Here is a 27953-nt window from a genome sequence, read left to right as displayed (position 1 = left end):
ACACATGAGTAGGTGAGTTCATTTCCACTTTATGAGGAGCAAACGTATCTTGAGAACATCTGGGATGGGTACATGCCTCCAAGAGTCAAACCTGGAAGAAATCTGTACCAACCAAGACACTGACCTCTGTCTTAGAAAGGGACTTCACACGGCTCACAGAGGCAGCAACTTCTTCCCACGGTAGATCTGGGGAGCTGCAAGCTCAAGGGGGCTGCTGGGTGGGCCTCATTTCCAGGACAATAAGACAGGGACCCGGAACTGGCGAGGGGCTCCCACGAAGTCACCCTGCCAGGTGGGGCCACCCAGGGGTTGAGAGCCAGGGGTCCTGTCTCCAAGCATCTCTGGGGTCATGCTCTGTTGAGCTGGGCATGTCCTCTGGGGGTCAAATCATTTTTTACCCAACGGTTTCTGAGGCTTAGCAGAAAGTGGAGGAAGGTTCTTCCAGGTTGGCTGAAAGGGAAGCAAAGAGGGAATGAATAGGAACCACTGCTTGGGTTCATATGAGCCCAAGAACATGGGGTCAAAAGTGTGTGTCACACCCACCTCCTCCTCACCCACCAGACACACCAGAAAGATGCCAGCTTCCACTATGACTAAATCCTTAACTCACTGCTAAGTCGCTCTGGGTCTCATCTTCCTCTTCCCTTCCTACCTGACCCTGTGTGGATCTTTCTTACAACCTTGGTTGTACGAGAATCTTTTTGCCAGTTTCCAGTTTGTTTTCCGTGAGCGGTGCTCCACGTGGAGAGGTATTTTTGATGCATTCATGGAGGGGGGGGGAGGTGGGCTCTGTGTCCTCCTCCGCCGCCATCTTGTCTGCCCTGCCCTCTTACTTAGTTCCTAACGCATCCCTTCCCGTCACTCCCATTTTACAGATGAGGAGACTGAGGCTTGGAGAGTGGAAGTCATTTGCCTAAGGTCACCTTGTGGTGGAGCGGGAATTTAAACCCAGTTCTGGCCGGCTGGTTCTTAAGAGCCATCCCAAATCATCTCCCACTGTCCCGTTTTTTCCTACTGGCCCCAGCACGTCCCTGTGTAAGGTTCACAGACTCAGGTGGGTCAGACCCGCTCCAAGGACTGTTCTGTCATCAGCAGGTAATAGATGTGTTGGCATCCATCTCCATGGACTCTAGATTTTCCTGCAGGACTCACACCTGAGTATTCTGAATCTCAAACCTGATGTTTGCCTTTCAAGGGCACTGCGGTGGGTGGGGGAATCATCCCCTTTCAAGGGCGTTTGTCTACCATGCACAGACTTGAGCTTTCACAGCGCTGGGCGGGTGTTCAGGTTTGACTGGCCACGCCCCCTGGGCCTTTGCATTCACCTGCATCTCATCTTGAAGAGCATCTGAAAGCAGAGCCTGTGCCTCCCTTACCCGGTCACCTCTGATGCCAGCTTTCCCCACCATTTTTCTGTTCTCACCCCCGTGGCCTCCCTGGGGTTCCTCCAAGCAAGACCTTTCCTGCCTCGGGACTTTTGCCCTCCCCGTCCCCTCTGCCCGGGTGCCCGTGTCAGATCGTGGCTCAGATATCTTGGCTCTACTCACAGCGGCCTTCCTTCCTGGCCCCGATCTGAAGCGGCTCCCTCCTCGCCGGGCTACCCCGCATCACATCACCTGCCTGTCCAGCTTCCTTCACGACACTATCGCAGGCTGGGCCTTTCTTGCTGATTTACTGGTCGCCCAGTTTAGTCTCCTACTGGGATGTAAGCCCCCGAGAGCAGGAGCTGTGATTTATCCGCGGCGTCCCCCCAGCACCAAGCCTGCACACTGGAGATTTCCGTGAATGACTGTTGAGCCTCTGGGCACCCCGTTCGTGCCCGGGACCTGGCCCTGGATAGCGCCGCGTGGCCAGCGGAGGGAGACAGAGGGGCCGACTTCGTGGGACAGAGGAGGGCTTGGCTGTCTGTTCACAGAGGCGTGAAGGCAAAGGAATGTGTAAGTTACAACCTAGTCTGGTCCTTGGATTTAGGGCCACCGGCTATAGACACTGCCACTTCTGAGCACGTCCAAAGCTCTCATAGGTTCCCTTTGAAATTATAAGGGAATTTTCAAATTCTACCCGCAGGTAAAGCCCTACTCTTGGCCTCCCACTGTTCAACTTCGTAAGGAAAGCTACCTTGGACACCTGGCTGCCCAAAGCCACCTGCTGTCACTGACCCATCCTGCCTCCCGCTCACCTGCTGCCGTCGCTTTATTGAAACTGCTTCTGCTGTCCTTTCCCGTGTTCTGCCACATTTTTGGAGGCACCCTCTGCGAAAAGAAGTGGGCTCTGTCAGGGGAGGTGTCGATTCCTGCTCAGGTGCTCACGGCTCACCAGCCAAACTCAGTCCGAACACCTCAGCCTGGCCCGGCGCCCTGGCCCTGCCCCCTCTCCTCCCCCAAAGAGGCCCCCCAGTCCCCACCTGTAGCTGTGCCCCCAGCCCGTGTGGTCTGCCCTCAACTCCTGCCATTCGCCCCCAGCCCCGTGCTCACGACGCACCCAGGGTGCTGCGATGGCCAAGTTCATTTCACCTCAGGATTTCCACATCTGCTGTCCTTCTGCTCCACTATTTCTTATTCTTGATACTGGGCTTCAATATCCCCTCCTCAGGAAGCCGTCCTTGACATCCTAGTCTAAGGTGTGCTTTTCACAGTGTCCTGCATGTGACTTCAACGTCCTGATCACTGTTGCCACTAAATAACCACTTGGACCTTATTCATGTTTTATTAATACTTTCTTGCTTGCTATCAGCTGCATGATGGCAGGGACTGGGTCTGCCATGTTCATAAATGTATCAACCTCCAGCAAGGCATGAAGAGTAAGTTTTGATAAATATGAACTGTCGATTTTTTAAAAAGATATGGTGGATGGATGGATGGATGGGTGGGTGCATGGATGGATGGATGGATGGATGCATGGATGGATGGATGGATGGATGGGTGGGTGGATGGATGGATGGGTGGATGGATGGATGGATGGGTGGGTGCATGGATGGATGGATGGGTGGATGGGTGGATGGATGGATGGATGGGTGGGTGGATGGGTGGATGGATAGATGGGTGGATGGGTGGATGGATGGGTGGATGGATGGGTGGATGGATGGGTGGGTGGATGGGTAGATGGATGGATGGATGGATGGATGGATGGATGGATGGATGGGTGGATGGGTGGATGGATGGATGGATGGGTGCATGGATGGATGGATGGATGGATGGGTGCATGGATGGATGGATGGGTAGATGGGTGGATGGATGGATGGATGGGTGGATGGATGGGTGGGTGGATGGATGGATGGGTGGGTGGATGGATGGATGGGTGGGTGGATGGGTGGGTGGATGGATGGGTGGGTGGGTGGATGGGTGGATGGATGGATGGATGGATGGGTGGATGGATGGATGGGTGGGTGGGTGGATGGGTGGGTGGGTGGATGGATAGATGGATGGCTGGGTGGATGGATGGGTGGATGGGTGGGTGGATGGGTGGGTGCATGGATGGGTGCGTGGATGGAGCGATGGATAACTGGATGGATGACTGGCTGCAGGGATGGTGTCAACCATATTTTCTAATTCCCTCAATGAAAGTAGGAGGAACTTTTGCACATCTAGTCCCGGGTTCGGATGTTTAGCATGAAGCTGTGTTTGCTGTAAGCCTCTCTTGCCCACCATCAGACAACAGGGCTTCCACCTTATTTCCCAATCTAGTTCCCATTTTGTCCCCTAGGAGCCATCCCTGAGCTGCTGCCTCAGTCCCAGCCTGCAGCCTGGGAGGACCACACAGGCTAGAGGAGAGATTTTTCACAACAGAAGCATCTTGGCATCCCAGCACCTTACCCCCAACATGCCATCTGACAGCATAAAAGCAGCCAGGGAGAATGCAGTCATTTTCCTTCATAGCAGCTTCACACTGTAGTTCTCAGAACAGTCCACTGGGTTTCTTTTCTTCACCCCAGAAATGCCCACTTGCCCTTTTGAGTACCCTCCGTAAAGTAAGAATGGTTCTTCTCTTACCTGGATATTCTTTGTAAAACTTGTGTCGTAAGAATCGCCCATCTGGAAAAGAAGTGAGAGGATTAAACTCCTTTCGGGGAGTTTATAAGGCCAGAACTGTTTTCATTAACAATGTTAAGAAATTATTTGTGTTTTCCACTCTCATTCTCTCACAAGTGTACGGTGGAATTTTCCAGAAGCTACAGTGGCGTGTGACACTACAGCCGATTAAATGCAGAAGCAGAACGACCCAATTTCCACTGTTGATTGTCCTCAACCACCTCCTTCCTCAGCCCCGACCCTGTCACATCAGTAAAACACGTTCTGGTGGGAGTTGGGGAAATTTAATGCAGGAGAGTGGAGAAATCTGGCCAGATCGTGCAGCCGTTTCCCTTGGCAACGCGTCTATCGGTAAACTCACCCCTCCCCCTCTGTGTATCAGTCTCATCGGACTGCTATAAGGTTAATACATCACATTTGTGCACTTGACACTAATACTATATGCCAATCATATCTCAATAAAAATCATATTTATGTACTCAGCGGGCATTTTGTCTCCTTCTCTTCTGTGGCTATCCTAAAAATCACCAGGGTGTCCAGGACCAGCACTGCCACTTATTGTACAAGGCGACAGAACCAACGGCTGATCCACACCCTCCGGCAGAGAGCTTATCAGCAACCTCCACGACGATGTTTCCATGTTTCCATTTACAGCTATTTTCCGAAGCAAATGGCAAAATTCTTCCAGGCCGGAGGCTCTCCGAAACATTCCTGCTCCTCCCTTCGCCCTGGGGGTGGATTCTGGCCCCTGATGCCATGGGCAGGAGACTGTGGTCTGTGCGGAGCCGCCGGACCCCTTCCCCACACCCCACACCAGGTGTATGCACCAGAAGTGTCACTTTTACAAAATAAACCTATGGATTTGAGCCCCTGCTCTGGGGTGCGCTCCTTGTTATCCTTCCCAGGCAGCACCCCGTGAAGTCACTTTGTCAGAGGGTCGGGTCGGGGTGGGCTCATCTCCCACATCTCAGTCTTGGATGGTCAGTATCGGAGCAGCATGGAACCCACGCAGAAGATGCACGGGGAGGGATTAAATTAGGAGGTTGGGAGTGAAATATACACACGACTATGTAATGAGACAGGTAACCAACCAGGACCTATTGTCTAGCACAGGGAACTCTACTCAATATTTTGTAATAACCTCTAAGGGAAAACAACCTGAAAAGGAACAGAGATAAATATATATATGTGTGTGTGTGTGTGTATCTGAATCACTGTGTTGTACACCTGAAACTAACATGACATTGTAAATCAATTATACTTCAATAAAGTAAAATAAAAGAAAACAAAAAGATGCACCGGGGACCCTGACTCTGCTCTCCGAGAAATCAGATCTACTGCCCCTGTTGATGTTCATTCTCCTCTCAAGAAAGACATGAACTCCCCAGACGTCAGGGTCCAGGCTGCACTCAGAGCAGTCCTCGGCCCCGGGTAGCAGCCGGCTCTCAGCAGAGACCTGCATCTTCGGCGTGGGCACGAGATCTGTAACGTATTCTCAGATAGTCCCCCAAAGTAACTATTTGAATTTATATATAGAGAGAGTGCAGGGCTGGGGGAGAGGCAGAGAGAGCGCGATAAAGGAAACAGTATTCAACAATTGGTGAATTAGGGTGGAGGGTCCAAGGGACTCTCCTTGCCCCTTTTCTGTAAGTCAGAAATTACTTTAGGACTTCCCTGGTGGTGCAGTGGTTAAGAATCCGCCTGCCAACGCAGGGGTGGACATGGGTTTGAGCTCTGATCTGGGAAGATCCCACGTGCCGTGGAGCAACTAAGCCCGTGCGCCAGAACGACTGAGCCTGCGCTCCAGAGCCCGTGAGCCACAACTACTGAGCCCACGTGCCACAACTACTGAAGCCCGCGAACCTAGAGCCCGTGCTCCGCAACAAGAGAAGCCACCGCAATGAGAAGCCCGCGCGCCGCTACGAAGACCCGACGCAGCCAAAAAAATTTAAAAAAGAAATTACCTCAGATATGCAGTTTTTTAAAAACTTAAAATCCAAGGCTTCTTGTTTGGTTACCCTGGGACAAGAGGGCTCCTCTAGTCCCCGAGACCGTTGCTCCAAGGGAAGTTGTTGGAATTTAAGATGTTTCCAAACTCCTGTACAATTACCAATAATTATTGCTAAGTGACAGCCCTCTGGGGACAAGGCGAGGGGAAATTTCAATTACATTTCTCTCTAGAAGGCTCCGATCATGCCTGTGGGTGAGGGAGAACACATCCCCATGGGCTTTGGAGCAGGCGGCCAGGCTTGGAATTCTCACCCTGCTCCCTGTTAGCCGTATGCATTGTCTGGGCACGTTTCTGATCTCCAGTCCTCCCTCTTCCTGAAGACAGGTGACGGCGGCGCACACTGGTGGGGGACCTACTATGTGTCAGGCGCTGCCCTAAGCGCTTTATTAAGTGTCCTCTCACTCAAGCTTCATCACTACCCCAAGATGCGATGACTAGCGTGACCCTCATTGCTCCATTTTACAGATGAAGCAACTGAGGCTAAGAAAGCTTAGGTTAGCCGCCCAAGGTCACCCGGGAAGAATGCCGCAGCATTTGAAGCCACTTCAGTGGCCTGCAGTCTTAACCACACCCGACACTGCTCGGGGTCACGCTTCTGCCTTTGCAGGCTCGCGCTGAAGCTTAGGGGAGCGCCCACAAGGGCCTCAATCGACCCCGGGTGTCATCGGTACGGTCACCTGACTGTCTCTTCGTTTATCTCCATCCTTGAAGTGGGTCCTTTCTGAACTGGTTTTGTCCCTCGAGAATGGGTTTGAACCCGTCTGGCTGACTCTGGTCTTGGAGGTCACGTAACTGAAGGAGCAAGATCAGGAGATGAGGAAGGCCATGTAATTCCAGGCCTTTCCAGGTCTAAAAATGACATTTTGGTTCCGAGGACTCCTGACTAACCGCCACCATCCCCAGCTCTTTTGGAAAAAGCTGCTCCTCCCAGCAGGCTCCCACAGGCTGGCCTGCTCTCGGGGTTGTATGTCCGCAGGACCGCGCAAGCCGTCCACCTACGTGCTCCGTCCGCTGTGGCGTCTACAGACAGCAGTGGTGCCAGCAGACGGGATTCGGTTCTGCGCTTGAGAAACTACAGACGTGGTTTACTTACATGGATTATACCTCACTGGCTCCGCAAAGAGTCCGTGAAGCAGCTTAACTACTATCAGCCCTGTTTACAGATAAGGAAAGCGAGGCCTAGAAAAGGTTGGGCGATTTGCCACACACAGCGGCGAGGGGCCAAGTGGCCACTGGAACGCTGGCTGTCTGGCTGGGGAACCGACTCATGACCCTAAATAGCAAGTGGGATGTAGGAGGAATCTCAGACGCCTGGTTGGTTCCAATTCTTTTATACGTAATTTTTTTCAAAGCTCAGAATTCCAGGAACCAGGACTCCTGAGACAGTTCCATGTCTCATAATTTTATTACTCGCAATGATGCTGATACTAAATGTGAAACAGCTTTAACATCGATGTCTTTCTCGAAACACCTCAGAGAAATAAATTCTCAAATGAGGAAAAAGAAACGCTTTGGCAGGTGATGCATGGGACGGGTTCTCTGTCCTCGATTTTGACCAAGGTGCGCTATTATCCTCAGCTATTAGGACTACGAGATGCTAACGTGGGGACGTGGGCCCTGGAGGGCATGGTCTCAAAGTTCCAGTAAGCTCAACTTTGACATGGTTACCCTCTATCTCCCCGAAGTTCCCGGTTCTTCATTTGCCACACGTTTCTGGCAAATTCCATGCCTCACCTCTCGACCTCCCACCTTGCATGAGGCAGGAGTGGCTTTTAGGTACCCTCAGCAGTCCCTCCCCTGTCGTCCTTGCCCCCCTGGGGAAAAGCATGCAAACTAAAGCCACACTATTCGTGACCTTCACTGAACTATTTATTGCCTTGTCTCCAAAGACAAATACTAATTAAGTCACACTCAGCCGTCCTAGCGGAGAGAAGTTAAGGGTTCTCAGACAATTCCAATTCCGTGCAGTTTAAAATGGATAGATAGATAGATATAAATTATCCAACTTTTACTGAGCACCTTTTTGTCTCTGCTCTGGCACCACACGTATGATTTCAATGAGTCCCCATAACCCAGCATGAAGTGGCCCCATTTTACAGATAAGAAAACCGAGGCTCAGAGATTTGAAACAACTGACCCCAAGGTCAGCCGGGCAGGAGGTGGCCGAGCTGGGGTTTGCCCGCATCCTGCTCAGGTGGGGAGGGAGAAGGTGGAGAGGCGCAGGGCGGAGAGGGGACAGCAGGGGGGCGTGGCCAGGCTCAGGGGCAGCAGGGGGGCGTGGCCAGGCTCAGGGGCCGGGGGCTTCCTTTGGGACGGGTCTTCCCGTGGGGGGTTCCGGGGAGAGCGGGGTGGGGCTCGGTGTCCACACTCACCTGCCGGCCGGCGCTGCTTGACACACTGCCCGCTGTTGGGGATGCCCTCAGCCAGGTCCCCCGGGCTCAGGATGTGGCACTCGTAGCCCGAGGGGCAGAGGAGTGGCTCGGCCCCGTCCTCTGTGGTGCTGCAGGCCTCTGCTGCGGGGGACACACACGCGGGGGGCTCAGGGGTGGCCCCCGTGGGGGCAGAGGGGCCGCCTCTCACCTGCACCCCGGATTCCACGCTGTGCCTGGGGGCTCTGCACACGCACGTGCACACAGGGGCAGCCCAGAGGCACACGATCCCAAACATGCCCTCGCATGCACGCGTGCTGACACGCATACTGGGTCGGCCGAAAACTTCGTTCGGTTAGCGAACGCGTCGTCCAAGAGAAGTTCTTTGTGAAAATGAAAAACGTCAAGTTTTACTTAAAACCGAACGAACTTTTTGGCCAACCCAGTACATGTATGGTCAGCCCCACACGATGAAACACATGTGCTCGTGCTTATAATCACACGTACACACGTGTACCCACCAAAATCCTATACCACACATATCACATACACACATTTTTGCCGTCCCGCAAGTCCTAACACACGTACACACACACACACACACACACACACACACACCCCTACAGCCGCACACATCTGCACAAACATGGATGCACAAGTTCTCAGACACACGGCCACAAGCACAGCCAGCCGGCTTCACGCACAGCTGCACACCCGGACAGACACGGTCACGCACTCGGATGCACGTGGGGTCACAAGCACAGCTGCACAGACGCAAAGCTTCCCTCACAGCCACATACCCGCAGTGGTCCGGGCCCCTGGGCCTGCCTGCCATGCCTTTCAGAAACTGTTCTCCACCCACCCCGGAAGGAGGTCTCGTCAGCAGGGAACAGTGAACCCCTTATGGTGACTCGAGGGATCTGAAAACCCCAAGCCCCCTCCCTCTGCATTCTCCACCCAGGGAGGAGGCCCCATTGCCAGGGACAGTCAATCCCCATGCTGTTCTGGGGACTCTGAGAGCCTGGCCAAGACCCGGCCATCCCCTTCCGTGTCGGGGTGGGGAGGGTCCAAGCGGGCCAGGTATCTGAGGACAGGCAGCCTGCTGGAGCAGAGGCTGACCCTGGTTATCAGCTTTCTGGGGGCACCTGAGGAGGGGGGACCGTGGCTCTGCTGTCAGCTTGGGCATCACCCTGCAGGTACCTTGCAATGCCTCCTCAGGGCCGTCCAGGAGCCAGCCGTTGCCCCCAAGCCATCGAGGTTTCGGCTGCACTAGCCAGTCTAAAACTGACAAGATAATAGAAGGTTAAATCGAGGCTCTCCTAATGAAGGCAGCTGAGAAATGCCCCAGCCTCTGGGGATGGGGAGCCTACATCTCATGAGGAAACACAGAGCCTCCCCCCAGGAGAAACCACCAACTCAGTTCCCCAGCAAAAGTTCATCTCTTCCTTTTAGTAACAGAACTCTTGAGTTTCAGCTAGGCACTGGCTGGCCAAGCTGGAGACTACATTTCCCAGCCTCCCATGCAGCAAGGTGTGCCACGTGAGTTCTGGTCAGTTGGATATGAGCAGAAGTAACGACGCCACATCCCAGCTTTCCCTTGTAGGGTTACCTGTTGGTTCCCCTCCCTCTCTCTTTCCGGCTTCCTGCAGACTGGGAGCCACTTGGACCATGTGGAGCAACGAGACAGAGGGAACCTGGGTCCCTGGGTGACTGGAGCAGAGCCACCTGCCTGTCATGGACCACCTGTCGACTCCGGCCTTTTAACCAGCAGAGAAGTAAATGTCTAATAGTTTGGGCCCCTGAGTCTGTGGGTCTTTTTGTTACAGCATCATGGCCTGTTCTCTAACCAATACATTTTTAACAGGAAGGGTGACCGTGTAGTAGACTGGAAGGTCTTCAAAACCCCAAATAGGGGTTGAAAACCCAAATACCTTTGGGGACGGATAGGTAACATAAAGGAGAAAGGTAGGCTGGGTAGGATCACGGCCAACTGGAGAGAGTTCCTGCCTCAGTGCGTCAGCGGTTGGTCAGCTCTGGCCAGCTGTTCCCAGTGTTCCCAGAGCCTCTGGGTGGCTTTTTTTGTGTGTGTGTGTGTTTTTTTTTAACTTTAGGTCTATATTTTTTAAAAATATAAACTTTTGGTTTTAAATGTTGGCAAATAATTTTTTTAAATTTTAAGTACTTTGGAGATTAAATAAAACTGGTCTGGGATCACATTCGTTTATGACCTCTGCTTTAGTCTGACTCCAAAATAAAGAGATTGATGTGCTGTCTAGTGCCTTTGAAAGTACCTAGATAGGGACTGGTAAAAACACCAGTTAGCTTTTTCTTTAAAAGAGCACAATGGGGTTATAAGGTGGCGCTCTCAGTGTGGAAAAGGAAACAGCAGAACCAGCAGTTTACAACTTCCAAACGAGAGGGGTGAGACATGGTTCCAGAGGCTCTATTTCCAATCTTCTGGTTCTTCCCTCCTTTTCCCCACCGCCTTGGACTTAATGTTAGAAAATGTACTTTCAATGCGATTTTTTACTAAATAGGAAATGTATTAATTTTTCCTGTACAGGGTAATGTACCCATTTTGCTATGCTTTTTGGAATACTGAAATTTGGTCAAGGTCTCCCATCAATATGCAGACCCTAAAGGCCTGGAGGCCCACGGTCTCACCCCTCTGCCCCCCAACTAGATAACTTCCTGGGATCACCTGCTAAATAAACTCCCCTCACTCAAGACCTTATCTTGGGGTCTGCTCTGGAGGAAACCCACAGGCTGCCCGCAAGGAAGCGTGTAAGCTGCTTAGAACAGGGCCTGGTGCATTGCAAGTCATGTTAGATGAGCGGTTCTCAATCTGGAGTGACTTTGCCCTCCAAGGAAACGTCTAGTAAAGTCTAGAGATATTTTGGGTTGTGTCAGTGGGGGGTGGGGGCACCACTGCCATCTAGTGGGTGGAGGCCGGAGATGCTGTTCAACATCCTGCCCTGCCCAGGTCAGCGCCCCAGCACCCACCCCAACTAGAATGATCCAAGCCCAAACGTCAAGAGTGCCAAGGGTGGGGGACCTAGCTATTATTATCACAATTCTTATTATGACTGACTAATATTTTGTCGGCCCTTCCTGTTGGCCAGTGAAAGCTAGGCCTTCATTGATTCATCTACTCTTCACTGAGTACCTTTTATGTGTCCAGAGACTATTTTAGGTAGTGGGGATACAGCCCTGAATGAAACAAACCAGACTTCCTGCCTCATGGGGCTGACCTTCAAGTCAGGGGAATGGTCAGGAAACAAATGAAACACAATATTCTAGATTGGGCTATAAAGCAAGCTTAAACCAGAAGACAGTAAGCAATGGCCGGAGGAAAGATTACCGTTTAGAGGGAAACTTCCCTGAGAAAGTGACCACCTCTGCCTGAGATCTGAAGGAGATGAGGAAGTGAGCTGTGTGTGTGTGTCTCGGGGGAGGATGTTGTGGGCACTGAGGGATCCCACAAATGAGCCTGGGGCCCCATATCCCTACACTCAGAGCCTAAGGCAGTGGACACTTCTGCACAGTCCAAAGACTAAATTGAAATGCCAGCTCTGCCTGCTGTGTGACTTTGGGCAACGTACTCAGCTTCTCTGAGCTCCTGTGCCTTCAGCTGTAAAACGGGGCTGATAGTGGTCTCTCCACCCCGTGGGACTGTGTGAGCATTAAATGAGATGGTGTAAGGAAAGGCTCTTTGGAATGTCATGGACAGTTGCACAGTTTGTGCACTGCTCATTAGCATCTGTTCTAGGCAGCTAGTAAGGCTGGAGTCCCTGTGCCCTGTCTCCGTCCAAAGGAAGGGGCACCTTTTTGACTTGTCCAACCAGATGGGCATACTTTTATGTGCTTCCTCCACCGGGAAGGGGCGCCTTTCTCATAAAAGGCCCTGTAGGAGCCAGCGTGGCCAGGAGGCAGTGCTCAGAGGTAGCAGAGACTGCAATTACGAGCATTATTGAGCGTGCCGAGCCCCGTGTCGTCGCTGTGACCTCACCCCAAAGAGAACTGAGTGTGTTCGTTCTTACCTTGGCCTTGAGGACGGGGTAGCCTCAGTAATGAAGGCCCAGGGGGACCACAGCCCCCGGCTGAGAGTGCGGTCCTAACAGGCTGCTGTCCTCCAGAGGCTCAGCCCCAAGCAGAACTGGCCGCGGAGGAAACTTTCAGGGCACCTTTTCTCCACTCAGCTGCCCATAATCAGCCCCACCCTGTATCCCGCCCCCATCCCCCCCCCCCGGCTCCCTCCCCTCCCGTCCCAAACCTCTCCAGAAGGGATCTGGAACTCCTTCCCTCCACAGATGAACCCCTGAGGACTGTGTCTCCCAAAGAGATTCCTCGTGCAGATTCAACTAACATCCTACCGACTTTCTGCTCCTTGCCAGAGGCGGGACTGAGCACTTCCAGATTCTCCTTCCAGCCCTGCTTTCGGAGTGCGGGTTCAAGCTGGGGACCGGCTAGCCAGTGGATGTGAACCCCGGAGTCTGCATGCCCACCTGGACCTCTAAGCTGTCAGGTCTCCATCTCAAATACCCCCAGGGCCAGGCGTCATGAGTGAAGCGGGCCTTGTGGGGTCCCTGGAAACCTGGCGGCCGCCCCCGCTGCCTCCTAGGGGCACCGGAGGCCCCAGCAGATGGTGGCCCAGGGAGTGCGGTCCAGTATTTTTAAGAAAAGCTGGAGGGCTTCCCTGGTGGCGCAGCGCTTAAGAATCCACCTGCCAATGCAGGGCACACGGGTTCGACCCCTGGTCTGGGAAGATCGCACATGCGGCGGAGCAACTAAGCCCGTGCCCTAGAGTCCCTGTTCCACAGCAAGAGAAGCCACCGCAGTGAGAAGCCCGTGCACAGCAATGAAGAGTAGCCCCCGCTCGCCGCAACTAGAGAAAAGCCCGCGCGCAGCAACAAAGACCCAACGCAGCCGAAAATAAATAAAATTTTTAAAAAAATTTTTTTAAAGGAAAAGCTGGAAATCTGGATTTTTTTTAATGAGAAATCTCCCCCATCTTCATAGGAGGGGTATTTTCCTTGGGACGGGCGGCCCCTGGACTGTAGTTCTGTGCCGGCCGCGGCGAGCCCCGCATACAGCAGGCGCTCAGCGCATGCAGCTGGGCGCTTGCTCCGGGAGCGCTGTGTTCCCATCTCACAGGGCGGCCCGTCCAGGTGGTCCAGGTTTAAGCCCAGCTGTTCCTCCAGGCGGGCAGCGCCGGGCAGGACAGTTCCCCGCACCCCCCACCCCTCTCCCCCCGCCTGGAGCACCTACCTGGCGGGGGCGGCACGGCCTCCAGGCAGGCGTAGGCGCAGCCGTTGTAGCAGCAGCGCCGGTGCCGCGGGCACTCAGAGTCAGCCTGGCAGCGCGCCGCCTGGCAGGCGCCGGGGGGCAGCGAGCGCGGGGGCGGCGGGCAACGGTCGGCGCGGGGCTGCCGGGGGCCGCCAGCCTCCTCGGCCTGCGGGAAGAGGGGGCGTCAGCGGGACGGGGCGCGCGCTGTGCGCCGCGGGCGCGTCGCTGGGCCTCTCTGAGCCGCCGCGTCCTCGCGTGATCACAGCAGACCCAGCGTCAGCGGGTTGCCCTGAGGATGAAAGGACGCCGTTTCTCTCTTAATAGCCCCCAACTGAAACGACTGTAAGCCCATCAGCAGCAAAAAGGATACATGAATCTGGATAAGAGTTGTACGTTAAGCGTCTATCCTGATGTTTATACGTATGTATGTACACATATGTATTTACATATAAAATAGAGTATACATATGTATATGTATGCACACAAACAAAATAGATACACATATTTATATACTTATAATTCATGTGTTTATATAGAGCTTTGAGAATTTACAGATCACACACAAAATGAATAAATTCACGTAGTAAACGGCTTGTAGAAACGTCACAGGCATAACATTGAGAAAAAAAGAAAGAAGTCAGCTCACAAGAGAACATACAGTGTGGATCCATCTATAGTTTTCGTTCAAAAACAGGCAAAGCTGATGTCTGGTGTGAGAACAGGGGCGTGGTCACCTGGTGGGTGGTGACCTGAAGGGGGTCTGGGGTCCCTGGGGGCTGGCCCCGTTCCGCTTCTTGATCTGGGTGCTGGTTCCATGGTGTGTTCGTTTTGTGGGGATTTATGGAGCTGAACTCAGGATTTTCACACTTTTTGGTACTATGTTTCCAGAAAGAGTTAAAAATATGATATTCTATTCAACATATAGGAAGTGTGGACGCATTACCAATAAAATAAGCATTTTAGAGGTGGGGTTGGGAGAGTTCAAGTCACACCGGACCCCATCTGTGCCGGGTACACTGTTCTGCTTCTGGATATGGAGGTGGGGTGTATGGAGGGCAGCTCTTACACATCCCTACACAGGTGTGCGCACACACACAGGCACACCCACGCACAGAGTTAGACACAGAGTAGGTTCTTTCGGGGAAAAAGAACCCTGGCTTGCCCCGCCTCCAGCTTATGCCCGAACTGCCCCACCCATCTAGAATGCTTTACCTACTGACCCCCCGATCTCCCCCAACATATTTGTATCTCAAAATCCTGCACCTTGTACTGTCCAAGTAAATAATGCACATCTGCAGACTGGAGTAGCACGCAGCCACTAAAACCCGCTGATGAGAGATCCCCAAGCAATGGTGGGTCATGAAGAAAATTAAGAAAAAGAACAGTTTGTCTGCTCTTCACCTATGTTTTCAAATATTCATATGCACACACATGTCATATGCATATGTTTAACAGGCCTAAAACCTCTTTGGAAGGATATACAAGAATACACAGCAGCCACTGGTCAAAGATTGCCTCTGCAGAGAAAAATTAGGTTCTGAAGCCAAGGGAGAGTTCTCCTTATTGTACACTTTCTTTCCCTCATTGCATGCTCTTTTGCACAGGTTCCAATATATATATATATTGCCATGAACACATTGATTTTTTTTCAATTTAAAGAAGACAATTAAAAAGCTTAAAAGGTAGAAGTACTTAAGAAGAATGATTAATGACAGGAAAAACCTTATATGTTAGTAAATAAATAAATAAAAGGCAAGCTACACAATGGTCTATGTGCCCTTCCGCCACAGCTATTGCGGTAGCTGCAAACTCCACGCGCTGCTCGCAGCGCCCAGTAGGGGGCGTCGGGTCACAGAGAACAGGTCCCGACCAGGCGCATCTGCCAATGCGTGCAACCACAAGGACCAGTGGTTCTCAAGCTACCTCCCAGGGACCCCCCACCCCCAGAGGCTAAGACTAGGCGGGGGGTGGGGTGGGGGAGGAAACCGTGACCAAGTGGAGCGGGGGAGGGGTCCACTCTGGGAAGGGTGGGGCTCCTGGCCCTCCCTGCTTCAGCCAGAGAATTCTTTTTTTTTTTTTTAAATAGAAGTAGAGTGAATTTCCTATATTGCGTTAATTTCAGGTGTGCAGCAAAGTGATTCAGTTATACATATATATTTTTTCAGATTATTTTCCATTATAGGCTATTCCAAGATATTGAATATAATTCCCTGTGCTTTACAGTAGACCCTTGTTGCTTATCTATTTTGTGTATAGTAGTTTGTACCCGGAGAATTCATCTTTTCTCCCTTATATAAATCATTTAATTTGTGAAAAGCAAAACTGAATACAGAGCCAACATTTGGCGGAAACGAAGCCAAAATAAAGGGGCAACCTTGTAACTCCTGGATCGTCTAACTCCTGGTTCAGCCTTTTTGCCATCCTCTGCTCGGCTGGGTGCCCCAAATTCCTGTATCCTCAGGAATAATTTCCAAGATGCAGGCAGGGCACATAATCCCGCACCATTAACTCAGTTCATTTTCTGAAGAATTAGCAACATCGGACCCACGTTGGGGCCCCGCCATTTGAATCCTAATCGGAGGTGACAGCTGCCCTGGCCTCCTTCGGAGGGTGAGGGAGGATGCCTGTGCGTGGCTGGGAAGGGACGGCTGGATTTTCCGCCCAGCCTGTTTTCACATCAAGCCTCATTTATAAAATTTAACAGAACCTGGAGATCAGACGGGAAACGCTTTCCACCCGCCTCCAATGCCTCCCAGGTGGGCGACTTCCTAAGGGCAGCCCCCTACAGGGGCGCTCTCCAGGGAAAATTCAAATGTCGGTTCTCAGAATTTGGAGAAAACAAGAGATAAGCGCCTTAGAAGTCAAATCGCCCCAGTGATTTATGGCGCTGCCGGAACAACAGATGGTCCTGGGTGATAAAGAACCGATTTCATGGAGGGGCCCAGATTAAAGGATTAAATGTTTTGAAAAATATTTCATGTCATGCAAGGTGATGCTCACAGAGGGTCCTAAACAAAGGGTGTTTCCTGGTGTTCTGAGAAAGAACTGGACTTCTGTAAACGGAATAAACAGATCACCTTCCCAGCCCACGGGGGTTAAAGGTGAAAGGCCAAAGTCCCTGGGCTAAAGGTCAGACCCCAGCTGGCCCCATGCCCCTGCCCCTCCAATTCTCTGGCCTCCCTCCTGGCGTCCCACCGCTCTCCCCTTGCTCATTCCTGGCCGGTGCCCTGGCCTCTCTGAGGTCCCACCTCTGGGCCTTTGCACGGGCTGTGTCTCCCTCCTGAGACGCCCGGCTGGTTCCAGCCCTCACTTGGTCCAGGTCTCTGCTCACATGTGCCCGTAGCTGACGCTCCCCTTGCCCTCTGCCTGCAAACCTCTGATCACGCTTGGGAGGACCGTGTATTGATTCACTGTTCGGTTTATTGTTTTTCTCCCCCCACTACAACGTGTCCTCCTAGGGACGCGGTCTTCTTCCCACCTGGGTCCCCAGCACCTAAGACCGTGCCTGGTGTAGAGCAGGTGCTCAGTTCATGTTTGTTGTGGTTGATTGAAAGCTGTGATGATGAGAATGACGGAGGCGGGACAGTGCCGGGCAGCACTTACTGGCGGTTCACCACGCGCCAGGCATCCTTCATCCTTCTAGGCGTTTAATAACCTGCACAACGTCCCTGTGAAGGTGGCCCCGCAGGCCACGTGGCCTGCACTGACGTGGAGCTGTCCCTTCGCGTTTGTTTAATGCCGTACCTTTCCCCCAGCATCTGCACACGCCTTTGGTCACGTGAGTCCAGGAGGGGCAGGTCCTGTTTTATCCACACTCTACAGATGAGGCCCCCCGAGGCTCCGAGAATTAAAGGTGTGCCCAAGGCCACCGGCCGAGAAGGGTCATATTACACTCCTCCCTCCTGAAGCCAAAATAATGCATCCAGAATAGAAGTCTGGGGTCAGTGTTTGAAGGTTTGCTGGGACCCCAAACCCCTCCTTGCCTTGGAGCCTTCTGCAAACTCTTCCTCGCACCCAGAACCCTTCCCTGTCCTTGCCCAGCTAATGCCTCCTCTTCCTCTGGGGCAAGAACTTAGGAGTCACATCCCACCTTCAAGTGTACCAAGACGGACGGCGCCGAGGCCGTGACTCCCTCAACAGTCAGGGATTTGAGCTCAGGTGTGGGACTTAGACGAGCCTGGCTTGGACCCCGGTAGCTGTGTCATCATACAGGAGAATGACCTCTCTGAGCCTCCGTTTTCCTCGCCTGCAGTATGGGCCCAGAAGTGCGTGCCCGCTGCAGGGGTCTGTGGAGGGAGCAGATGAGATCTCATCTGTGGGTGCTCTGCTCAGCGATGCTGACCGGTTGGTTTTATCATTACTTTTATTTTTGGTCTTTCCTCCTTCCTCCCTCCTTCCCGCCCTCTGACGATGCTTTAGGTGGGATGCTGAGGCAGATGCAAAAGAAACCTGTGAGCCGGTGCCTGTCCCCAGGGAGTTCAGGATCTAACTGGGGTCTAAAGATACGCAAGCAGGAGACCCTCCCGCAGCAGCGCCATCACTCCGAGGGAGGGAGGGGGGGCGGTGGGGGGGATGGGGGCAAACAGCTGGCAGAGTTCCTAAGAGGAAGCAGCCGCCCCAGCACTGCTCCCTGAGGGTCCCCTGAGGCAGCATCCATCGCTCCCCTGTAGGTACACCTGCTGACCCCATTGTACAGGTGAGGAAAACTGAGGCACATACTCACCAGACGGGGAAGCGCCAGGCTCAGAACTTGGGCAGGCTGATTCATAATCACTGCAGGGCAGGCAGCATTTATTAAGCTCCCACTGTGTGCCAACGCTGTGCTAGGTCCTCACGTAACTGAATTTCACGGAGTTCTCGGCATAACCCTCACTGCTATTATTAACCCACTTTACTGATGAGGAAACTGAGACACAGAAATATTAAAGGCACCTGCCCCAGGTCACACAGCTGGCCAGCAGCAGAGGTAGGATTCAAACCTGGGTCTGTCTGACTCTGGCGATTTCCTGCCCCAGGAGCCTGGATCTGGGAGCTGCTTCTCAGTCTCACCTGTGAGACGCTTCCCGTTTTGTCAGCTCACGGTCCCCCTCTCTCACACGCCCCTGCCTCCGGCCCACCTCTGGAGCAGCCCCTGCTCTGGATGCAGTCATGTAACTGCCTCCCCAGGGGATACATTCTGGAAAGAACTCGCCCTGGCCCCCGCTCTCTGCAGCCCCAGCCCGCCCCAGCCCTCGGGTGCACTCAGCTGAAAGTAACACAACAGCGTGTCAAATCCCAGCTCGCCCCTGACTGACAACGTCCTACACGAACATCCCAGACAACCCATGATCTCCATCTTTCACTTTCATCCCTGCAAAAGGATGGTACAGCAAGTCCGCTTCAAAGTAGCTGCTGAACATACATTTACGGTACAGCTTGGACAAGAATGTCCCAGCGCTGCATGCCTTACTTGGATAAAGGTGGTTCCCTTAAGGTTTCGACCTGGTGGCTATTTTTTTTTTCATACCTTGGGGGCATTTTTTGGAAGCCTCTATAGATTTGCAAAGCCATTCTTCTTCTGATATAGAGGAAGCAGGTAGGGAAATGCCAATTCTGGGCTGCTTCAGTGGGAAGCCCAATTCCACCAGTCCAAATCCAGAGTCCCCTGAAGCAAGTGCCTGCATGTCCAACCAAAGGAGGCTGGATAAATAAATAACTGCAGATCCATACCTTGGAACACCACAGAAGTCTTTGAAAAGAGGACACGGATCTATCATATTAACATATTCACCATACATCGTTCAATGAAAAATGCATGGTACAAAACAATATGAATAATAAGCCAGACACAAATTCCACGTATTGTACGGTCACGTTTATCTGAAACGTCCAGAATAGGGAAATTTATGGAGACAGGAAGCAGACTGGTGGTTGCCAGGGGGCGAGGATGGGAAGGGGAGTGCAGAGCAGCTGTTTAATGGGTCTGGGTTTCCTCTTCAGGTGACGGGAATATTTTGGGACTAGATAGAGGTGGTGGTTACACCACATTGTGGATGCACTAAATGCCACTGAATTGTCCACTGTAACGTGGTTAATTGTACAGCATGTGAATTTCATCTCCATAAAAAAATTTCAAACACTGTGAGCAAAATACCGTTAAGAAAACAATGTGTGCCGAGCATAACTGCTTCATGAAAAAGTCTAGGCACTCACACATACCAAAATGTCAACAGAGCTTGTGTCCTGGAGAATTTAAACTATTTTTACTTATTTGTGACTTTCTGTATTGTCTGAATGCATTGCAGAATAAACATCATTGTTTCCATAATCAGGAAAAAAAATTGAAACCATTTCCATTTAAGGAGAAAGAATTCAGTCTCCAAAGCTGCCCCAGTTTACCCGCAACCCTCCCTCAGCACTCCACCCCCTTCATTCCCCTGCAAGAGCTTTACCCTTCTTTGGAATGTTCCAGAGAGTTAACGGCCTGACCAATAAATGTGCACCCCAGGACTGGTTTGCTTGGTGCAGGAAGAAAGCCACTTTTCTTCTAAGCTTTACTTGCTGTTCCTCTGGAATTCGGATGTCAAAGATCTAAAAATATGTCTCTCCCCGGAACAGAGGGCTTAGAGTTCAGTGTGCATTGAATGCCATTTCCTGACGCCCTGAGACCTCCAGGACACGCTGGGCTCCAGGAGCAGAGTTTCGCCCATGGCTAACGGGACTTGCTCAGAGAGGTACTCAAAAACCCAGGATCTCACGCCAGGACAAGCCATCTCAGCGCACGTCGAGGGCGAGAGTGCAGACTCGGCCAGCTCCTCCAGCTGGCGTCCACCGAGCCCTGCTAGGCACCTGAGGGTCTTCTAGAACTTTGCATCCCTTCTCTTCTGCTCTAGAAGGTTTTAATGTAATCTAGCCATTCATTTCACGGTAAATTCATAGTTCCCAGGACTACCACGTGCCAGGCACTGGCTGCATGTGAGGAGAGCTGACCTAAACCAGAAGACACCGGCCCTGCCTTCACGCGTGGCTCAGCTCCAGGACATGTGACGAACACCAACCCAACATCACACAGAGAGCAAACGAATTGCTTTCTTTTTGTTTATCTGTGAAAGGAGGTAATGAAAAATGAAACAGAGCCAGAATAAAAAAAAAAATCATGCAGATCATAATAAGGGAGGTAAATGTTATGAAGAAGAAGTCGAGAAGTTAAGAAACCCTTTAAGAGAGACCTAAATAGGAGATCAGGGAACGGGCCTCTGAGGAGGGGACCATGAAGCTAAGACAAGCCTGACCAGGAGCCCCTCACAGGATCCCTATGATGTATCTTAGGTTCCCACTGCTTTTTAAAAAACTTATCGTGGTACAATACATTGGGTCGGCCGAAAAGTTTGTTTGGTTTTAAGCAAAAATAAAAGACACATGTTTCATTTTCACCAAGAATTTTATTGCACAATATATTCACTAACCAAATGAACTTTTTGGCCAACTCAATATAACATAAAATTTGCCATTTTCACCATTTTTAAGTGTACAATTCTATGGCCCTGATGAAATTCACAATATTGTGCAACAACTGCCTCTTAACTATTTCTAAAATATTTACATCAGCCCAAACAAATTCTTTTCTTTTTTTTTCTAACTGAAGTATAGTTGATTTACAATGTTGTGTTTGTTTCTGGAAAACTTCTATTCTCATTAAGCAGTCCCTCTTCTTCCCCGCCCCCTCAGCCCCCGGCAACGTCTCATCTACTTTCTGTCCCTATGAATGTGCCTTTTCTGGACATCTCATACAGGTAGATCACAGGCTGTGTGGCCTTTTCTGACTGGCATCTTTCACTGAATGTAACGTTTCCAGGGCTCATCCATGCTGGAGCGTGTCTCAGCACTTCATCCCTTTTTCATGGCTGAATAATATTCCACTGTGTGGATGGACCCCCTTTTGCTGATCTCTTCTGAGCTTATGGACACCTGGGCTGTTTCCACTTTGGTTACCGTGACTAGTGTCACTACGACAGGTAAGTTTCCCTCTGCTCTCCCGCCTCCTCGCATGCAGGGCCCCAGATTATAACCACATGGTTCTTGGATACTTTTCCCCTTGCTCGTTTCCACCTGGAATCAATTTCAGGACCGAGACCTCAGGTACAGAAGCCAGATTCAGAGAGGAGGAAGTCACCCGCAAAGTCACACTATTCATTTCTTTTTCCTTCCTTCCATCTACCTGCCCATCCATCCAGCTCCTCCCCCTTGTTCTTAAAACGTTTCTGAGAGTCTGTGACGGGTCAGGCTCTGCGTTAGGCCCCCGGGGATGGCCGAGCCTCCAGTGGGGCACTTCACCGCGGTTATGTCACACGTCCCCTCTCTCCAGCCCCCAGGGAGGACTTGTGGGGTCTTGACCACGAACGCTTCAGGGCCCACTGAACAGCGCCTCCCCTCCAGATGGATGCATCCCAGTGGTGATGAGGGTGGGGTCCTGCAGGGGTGCAATCAGTCTCGCATCTTTCAAGGAGCAAGGAAAGCCTCTAGGACTCTAGGACTCTGAGGTGTGGGGAGAGTCACTCTCTGCTCTGCCCGGAATTCCCTCATCTGGGAAGAGACTGCCATTGGGGTTGCGGGTTGCAGGCAACAGAACTGATTATGTTGGTTCCCAGAGGCTGACCGTATGAGCGTGCTAGGGCCGCTGTAACAAACATCACAGACTGGAGGCCTTAAAACAGTGGAGCTGTGTTCTCCCACGGCTCGGGAGGCCAGACGTTCAAAGTCAAGGTGCCGGCAGCGTTGGTTCCTTCTGAGGCTGTGAGGGAGAATCTGTTCCACGTTCCTCTCCTGGCAATCCTTGGAGTTCCCTGACTTGAGACGCATCACTCTAATCTCTGCCTCTGTCTCCACACGGCCTTCTCCCCGTGTGTCTCTGTCTCTCTTGTCTTCTCATCACATAGGATTAAGGGCCTACCTAATTTCAATATGTCCTCATCTTAATTAATTACACTACAATGACCTTATTTCCAAAGAAAGTCACATTCACAGGCACCAGGGCTTCGGACTCGAACACATCTTTTGTGGGGGTAGGGGAGACAAAATTAAACCCTGAGACTAGGATTTTAGTGCAGGTGGTATATTTGCGAGAGGGTCCCAGGCGGCTCTAGCAGGGGAGGGGGCACGTGAGGCACGGAAGCGGGGGGCCATCTGGGGACCGTTAATGCCCAGGTGACTGCCCCGGGCAGCGGGAGCTCAAAGCCAAGGGCAACCTCTGAGAAACTGTGCAGATCACTCTTCAGAGGCGTCGCAGCGAGGAAGCCCGGCCGTGGCCCTTCAGCTCTGTTTGTTCCCACGGTACGGACCTGAGCACCTTGGCCCGTCCTGTGTGCCGGCAGAGCGCGTTCCGAGCGCAGAGCCTCCAGGATGAAGGCGAGGATTCAGGGCTCAGCGAATGATGAGAGCGCAGTGGAGGTACCCACAGCTCCAGGCCACCTGCCTCTCCCACTCTTGCTAACTGAGCAAAAAATAAAAGATGCGCCAGAAAGCGCTCGGGCTCACAGAAGTAACAAGCGAAAGGAGGACCAGCCGGGGGAAACTGGGGTGCACGCCTTGCACGGGGCCTCTGTGCCCGTCACCAGAAGATGCTGCTCTGGGCAGGCCAACCGCAAAGGGGTGCCCCGTCCGGCAGGATGCGTTACACCCTCCCTCTGGGCTGCTGCAGCCCCACACCGCCCCTCCGCTGGGCAGGCACCTTTGGGCAGGGTGCAAACTGCCTAGCCATTTCCAGCTGCCCTGAATGGGAGCTTAGGGTACAAAACGGACACACAGCCACAGGGACACATGGGGGCCATGGGGCTACCCAGTCCCCAAGCCGACACGGCGGCTACAGTAAGTCCCACCTGGGAGGTTTGTTCAGAGAATCCTGAGAGAGCCTGGCCTGACGCAGAGGAACACTCAGCAAAGAACTGTTCTTATAACTTTCATCAAATGGCAGGAAAGCAAGTCCCCAAACACCAGCTCCACAGAACTGACCCTGAGCTCCCCAGAAAGCCTCTTGGGCCACTGACAGACATCCCTCTTCCCAGCCTATTCCTTTCCATCTTATCTAGCCTCGTAAATACCTGTCTTTGTTTTGTTTTTATTAGTACACACAGAGAGGGGTTCCCTGGCCAGGCACCAAGCTGAAGGCTCTCGGGGTGTTTCCACTGGATTGCAAAGTAGCACTGCCGCCTCCCATGCTGCAGACAGGGAAACGGAGGCTCACGGAGGACAAGCCTTCTTCTCCTTACGAGCCTCCCTACAGGGCCTCCCGTGTCTTCCTCTCAGGCCCTGTCTCTTGGGCAGGAAAATGCACACAGCATCCAGGAAACGCCCCGGGCCCCCTCAGCCCCCTCCGTCAAGGGGCGTGGCTTTGAGAAGGGGAGGAGCCAAGATGCAGGCAGCCACGTGCGGGTCTGGGTTTAACACCCAGTTCTCCATGTGCGGCCTTTGCCAATTCCCATGGTGTAAACACTCTCACTGGGGCTGATTTCAGGCTACCAATGTGAGGCCACTGAATGAGGAGTTGGGAAGGGAAGGGTAATAGCTCCTCGATAGATGGTGTTTCTACCATGCAGATGCTGCAGACATGAATGACCTCGAGAGCAGGGAGAATGGTAAGAATGCAACCAGAATAATTAGGAAGTGATATGTTTCTGATAAGGAGGATTTCCTTGCTTCCTTTTTCATGTAAATTATATAAGTTTATATGACTTCACTTTTAATAAGGGCTCTGTTTAACTCTCTGAAGTGGGTATAAGCTGGCTTCAGCATAATCCTGAACACCTGGCCTCTCCTCGCCCTGACCTGCCCCATGGGGTCCAGGGCCAAGGCTGAAGAGCTGACCCAGCCTGGGGTGGGCAATGGGGGCCACATAAGACGTCTTGCCCCTGAATGTGCGGAGCTGCTTCCTGTTACTCCTAGATTCCCTGTTGTACATTTGCATGGATGTTAGATTCAGAACTGAAAGGGCCCTGGAGGTCATCTGGTCCTTTGTCTTCATTTCCCACATAATGACCTGAGGCCCAGAGAGGGGCAGCAGGCAGCCTGAGGCTGCACAGCTCATTAGAGATGTCACTGAAAAATTCCTAGGCCTGGCGCCCTGCCCAACCTCCTTATCCTCTGAGCCACCAGTCGACAGCCTGTCTTTCCCCAGGGGCTCTCTGTGAGGCACAGTCTTGGCACAAACCTCTCCCATGTCTGGGCACCGGAGAGGGAAGCTGATGTCTGCTGATAGCAGGGAAGAGTTCCAGTCCAGTGAGTACAAACTCAAAATGCGTGCATTCTGACAAACAGTGGCTAGAAGTAATTGGGCTCCTGAAGCCCACCCAGGCCTGTGTTTCTAAAGAGCCTCCTCCCGACCCCCAGTGCATATCGTCCCCAACCTCCTAGCCTCCTTGCTCCTCCTCGTGAGATGTCACGGCATCAGCCCCTGTGATGCTTCAGGACATGGTGGAGGTAAGGCCAGATGATGTATTGGAAATCTCTCCGTGGTCCCAGAACCAAAGTGCTGGATGCTTTGAGGCCTAAATCGTCCTGTTGGGACAGCGAAGAGCACGGGGGAGTCCAACCTGACAAGGGTCTCTCTTCTCCCTCCAAATATCTACCACCATTTCACTTGCTACTATGCTTTTCTACACCCATGTGGCCTCCTGCCTGACCTATAGAGTGGAAGCCCTGGAGGCCGAGATTAGCCTCAATACAGTTTCATTTCACATGGTGCCTGGGGTCATTAAACATTCCCTTCTCCCTCTTCTCCACCCGGAAAACTCCTATTCATCTTTCAAAGCCCTGGGTTGAATGTCCCCGATCCTGGAAAACCCTCCCTGACTCTCTTGGGGCAGAGCTGCATACACTCTTCTGTGCTTCCATTGCACTTGCCCATAATTTACCCACAAGAATATATGGGGCGCCTACTTCATGGCAGGCACCAGGAACACTGCACCGAGGGAGACAGAATCAGGCCCAGTAGTGAGGAACCTACATTGCACCTGGGGGAGCAAACACCAACCAATTTCCTAATATTTGAGTAAAAGTCACCAAGACTCAAGGGCCACTCTCTATGCACTGTGTTTGACAGATATGGAGTCATTTACACTGAGAGTGCTGGTACTGTCTTCCTGAACCTTCTATGCCTCTGTGCTCCCTTTTGGGGTGGGGGACCTAAAGTGACACCCTTCCCACCTCCACTCTCTCTCCTAGTCCCCTTCCTGCTTTATTTCCCTTTTCAACACTTGTCACCAAATGCACTACCGGCACGCCTTGGAGATACTGGGGTTTTGGTTCCAGACCCCTGCGAGAAAGCGAGTCACAGGAATATTTTGGTTTCCCAGTGCATCTAAAAGTTAGGGTCACGTTATACCGTAGCATATTAAGTGTGTCATAGCATTATGTCTAAAAAACTCAATGTACGCACCTTAATTAGAAAATAGCCTGTTGCTGAGAAATGCTAACCGTCCCCTGAGCCTTCGGTGAGTCGTGATCTTTTCGCAATCGTCACATCAAAGATCACTGACCACAGATCAACATAACAGAGTAAAAACGAAAAAGTTGGAAGCAGTGGCAGATTTACTAAAATGTGACACAGAGACACGAAATGAGCAAACGCTATTGGACAAAAGGCGCCGAGAGACTTGCTCAAGGCAGGGTTGCCACAAACCTGCAGTTTGTAAAAACGCAGTATCTGCAAAGCACAATAAGATCAGGTGTGCTTGTATACATTTTCCTTTCACTTCTCATTCATTCTCTGCAAGCCCAGCCCTGTGGGGTAACACGAGCCCCCCAAGGCTTGGGGTCATCTAAGTCTGTATCCCCACAGCCTAGGGCAACAGTGACCTAGGTAAACAGTGGCGATCAAACATACATATTTGATGACCTGAAAGGAACGCAGCCAACCTGTCTTTTTCAGATGAGCTCACCGGCGCTCACAGATGTGAAACAACTTTCCTGAAGTCACACAGCCTGGGAGAAGCAGAGAGCTTGGAGCCAGACTTGGGGCTGCAGGGCGCATGCTCCTCTCAGCACAGCGTGCCAGCCCTTTGTATTGCTGACACATGTCACCTGACTGCCTCCCCCACTCGACCACCCTGCAGGGTGGGAGCTGGTTTCTCCATGTTGTACCTCCAGGAACGCACAGAGCGCCCGGCCCGGAGCAGTTTCCACTAAATGCTTCCTGAATGAGTCAGGAACGGCAGGGAAGCATAATTACATCCTATCGACTATCGACATTCGGTTATTGATTGTGGAGACAAACACTCAGTTTTAAGTCCTCGGACTCTAAACTCAGGTGCTCTTTGCCAGGAGAACGTGAACGTGGGTAGGCAAAAGCACGTCACCGTCCCCCTGTGCATTTTTAGGGGCCCCAGGCTCGCGGAGTCTTTTGAGGGCTGTGAGTTCCATCGGCTCCCCACCCGACTGTGGTACAACTCGGATACAGAAAGAAGGGCGCCTGCCCTGTCCTGTCCGTGCCTGGGCGGGGCGCTTGTACACCGTACAGCGCGGGAATCACGCATCTCCTCCCAGCCGCCCCCAGCCCGGCACTTACACGGCTCCGCTCCGCCAGCCTCGCGTGCAGAGCCCGTTTCCAGATATTCCTGGCAGAACTGGCTTCCAGGAGGAGGAGCAGGAAGCACAGGGTCCAGCTGACCTTCCTCCGGCCGCTGTCCATCCTGCAGCTGGTCAAAGGCATTTCCTCCCAGATGGGCAGACGAGAGGGGCCCTCTGGCCGGGGCGCGGGGGGCGGGGGGGGGGGTCCTGGAAGTGTGCACGGTCTGCCGGACGGTCTCAGCTCCACTCGGCCGGGTCCCGGGGATCATGTGTCCGCGCCCAGCCCAGGGCCCCCGACCCCCCGCCCCCGCACTCCCGATGGGGGCCGCCCACCGGTTATTTTTAGCTTGCCCTATTGCATCTGGCCCCGGAGACTCCAAGCCAGACGTCTGCAGCCCAGGCAGCTCAGAAGGCAGCGGCAGCAGGCAGGGGGGGATATCACGCTGCTTGGAGACGTGGCCGGGAGGGGCCCTGTGACACGGGGATAAGGAGTACTTCCTTGCAGGCTGGGGGGTCCACTCCCCAGGAGGTGTGCTGGCTCTGGGGGGTGGGGTGGGCACGCAAGGAATGGGTGGGGGGCTTCCGGCTGCTACTTTGTCCAAGTTTTGAGCTGGTCTGACAAACTCTTCTGCCCACAAAAGCTTCTTTGGAAGACTGGCTGCCGAACGGGGACCAGTGGAGCGCGTCACCGTGGGAAGAGCGTCCTTGAACCCTGGTGAC

General features: G+C 52.6%; 2 protein-coding genes across 2 annotated transcripts; both read right to left on the bottom strand.

Annotated features, from left to right (window-relative positions):
• Nucleotides 1-13: 13 nt before the first annotated feature.
• WFDC1 (WAP four-disulfide core domain 1) lies at nucleotides 14-27631 on the bottom strand. The gene is made up of 7 exons (XM_059045522.2): nucleotides 27232-27631; nucleotides 13677-13860; nucleotides 9609-9692; nucleotides 8412-8552; nucleotides 3990-4031; nucleotides 2180-2252; nucleotides 14-450 (listed from the first exon to the last, which is right to left on the bottom strand). The coding sequence occupies exons 1-6, from the start codon at nucleotides 27373-27375 to the stop codon at nucleotides 2194-2196; spliced, it is 654 nt and encodes a 217-aa protein (XP_058901505.1). The 5' UTR covers nucleotides 27376-27631; the 3' UTR covers nucleotides 14-450; nucleotides 2180-2193.
• On the bottom strand, nucleotides 2471-3370 carry LOC136793068 (guanine nucleotide exchange factor subunit RIC1-like; the record flags this gene model as incomplete). Its single annotated transcript, XM_067019600.1, has 1 exon — nucleotides 2471-3370. A coding segment is annotated over one exon (594 nt), but the record flags the coding sequence as incomplete, so codon positions are not given.
• Nucleotides 27632-27953: the final 322 nt, after the last annotated feature.

Source organism: Kogia breviceps, chromosome 18 (assembly GCF_026419965.1).
Source record: "Kogia breviceps isolate mKogBre1 chromosome 18, mKogBre1 haplotype 1, whole genome shotgun sequence".
NCBI lineage: Eukaryota > Metazoa > Chordata > Mammalia > Artiodactyla > Physeteridae > Kogia > Kogia breviceps.
The sequence above is the reverse complement of the archived record's forward strand: the minus strand, read 5'-3'. Positions and strand labels throughout refer to the sequence as shown.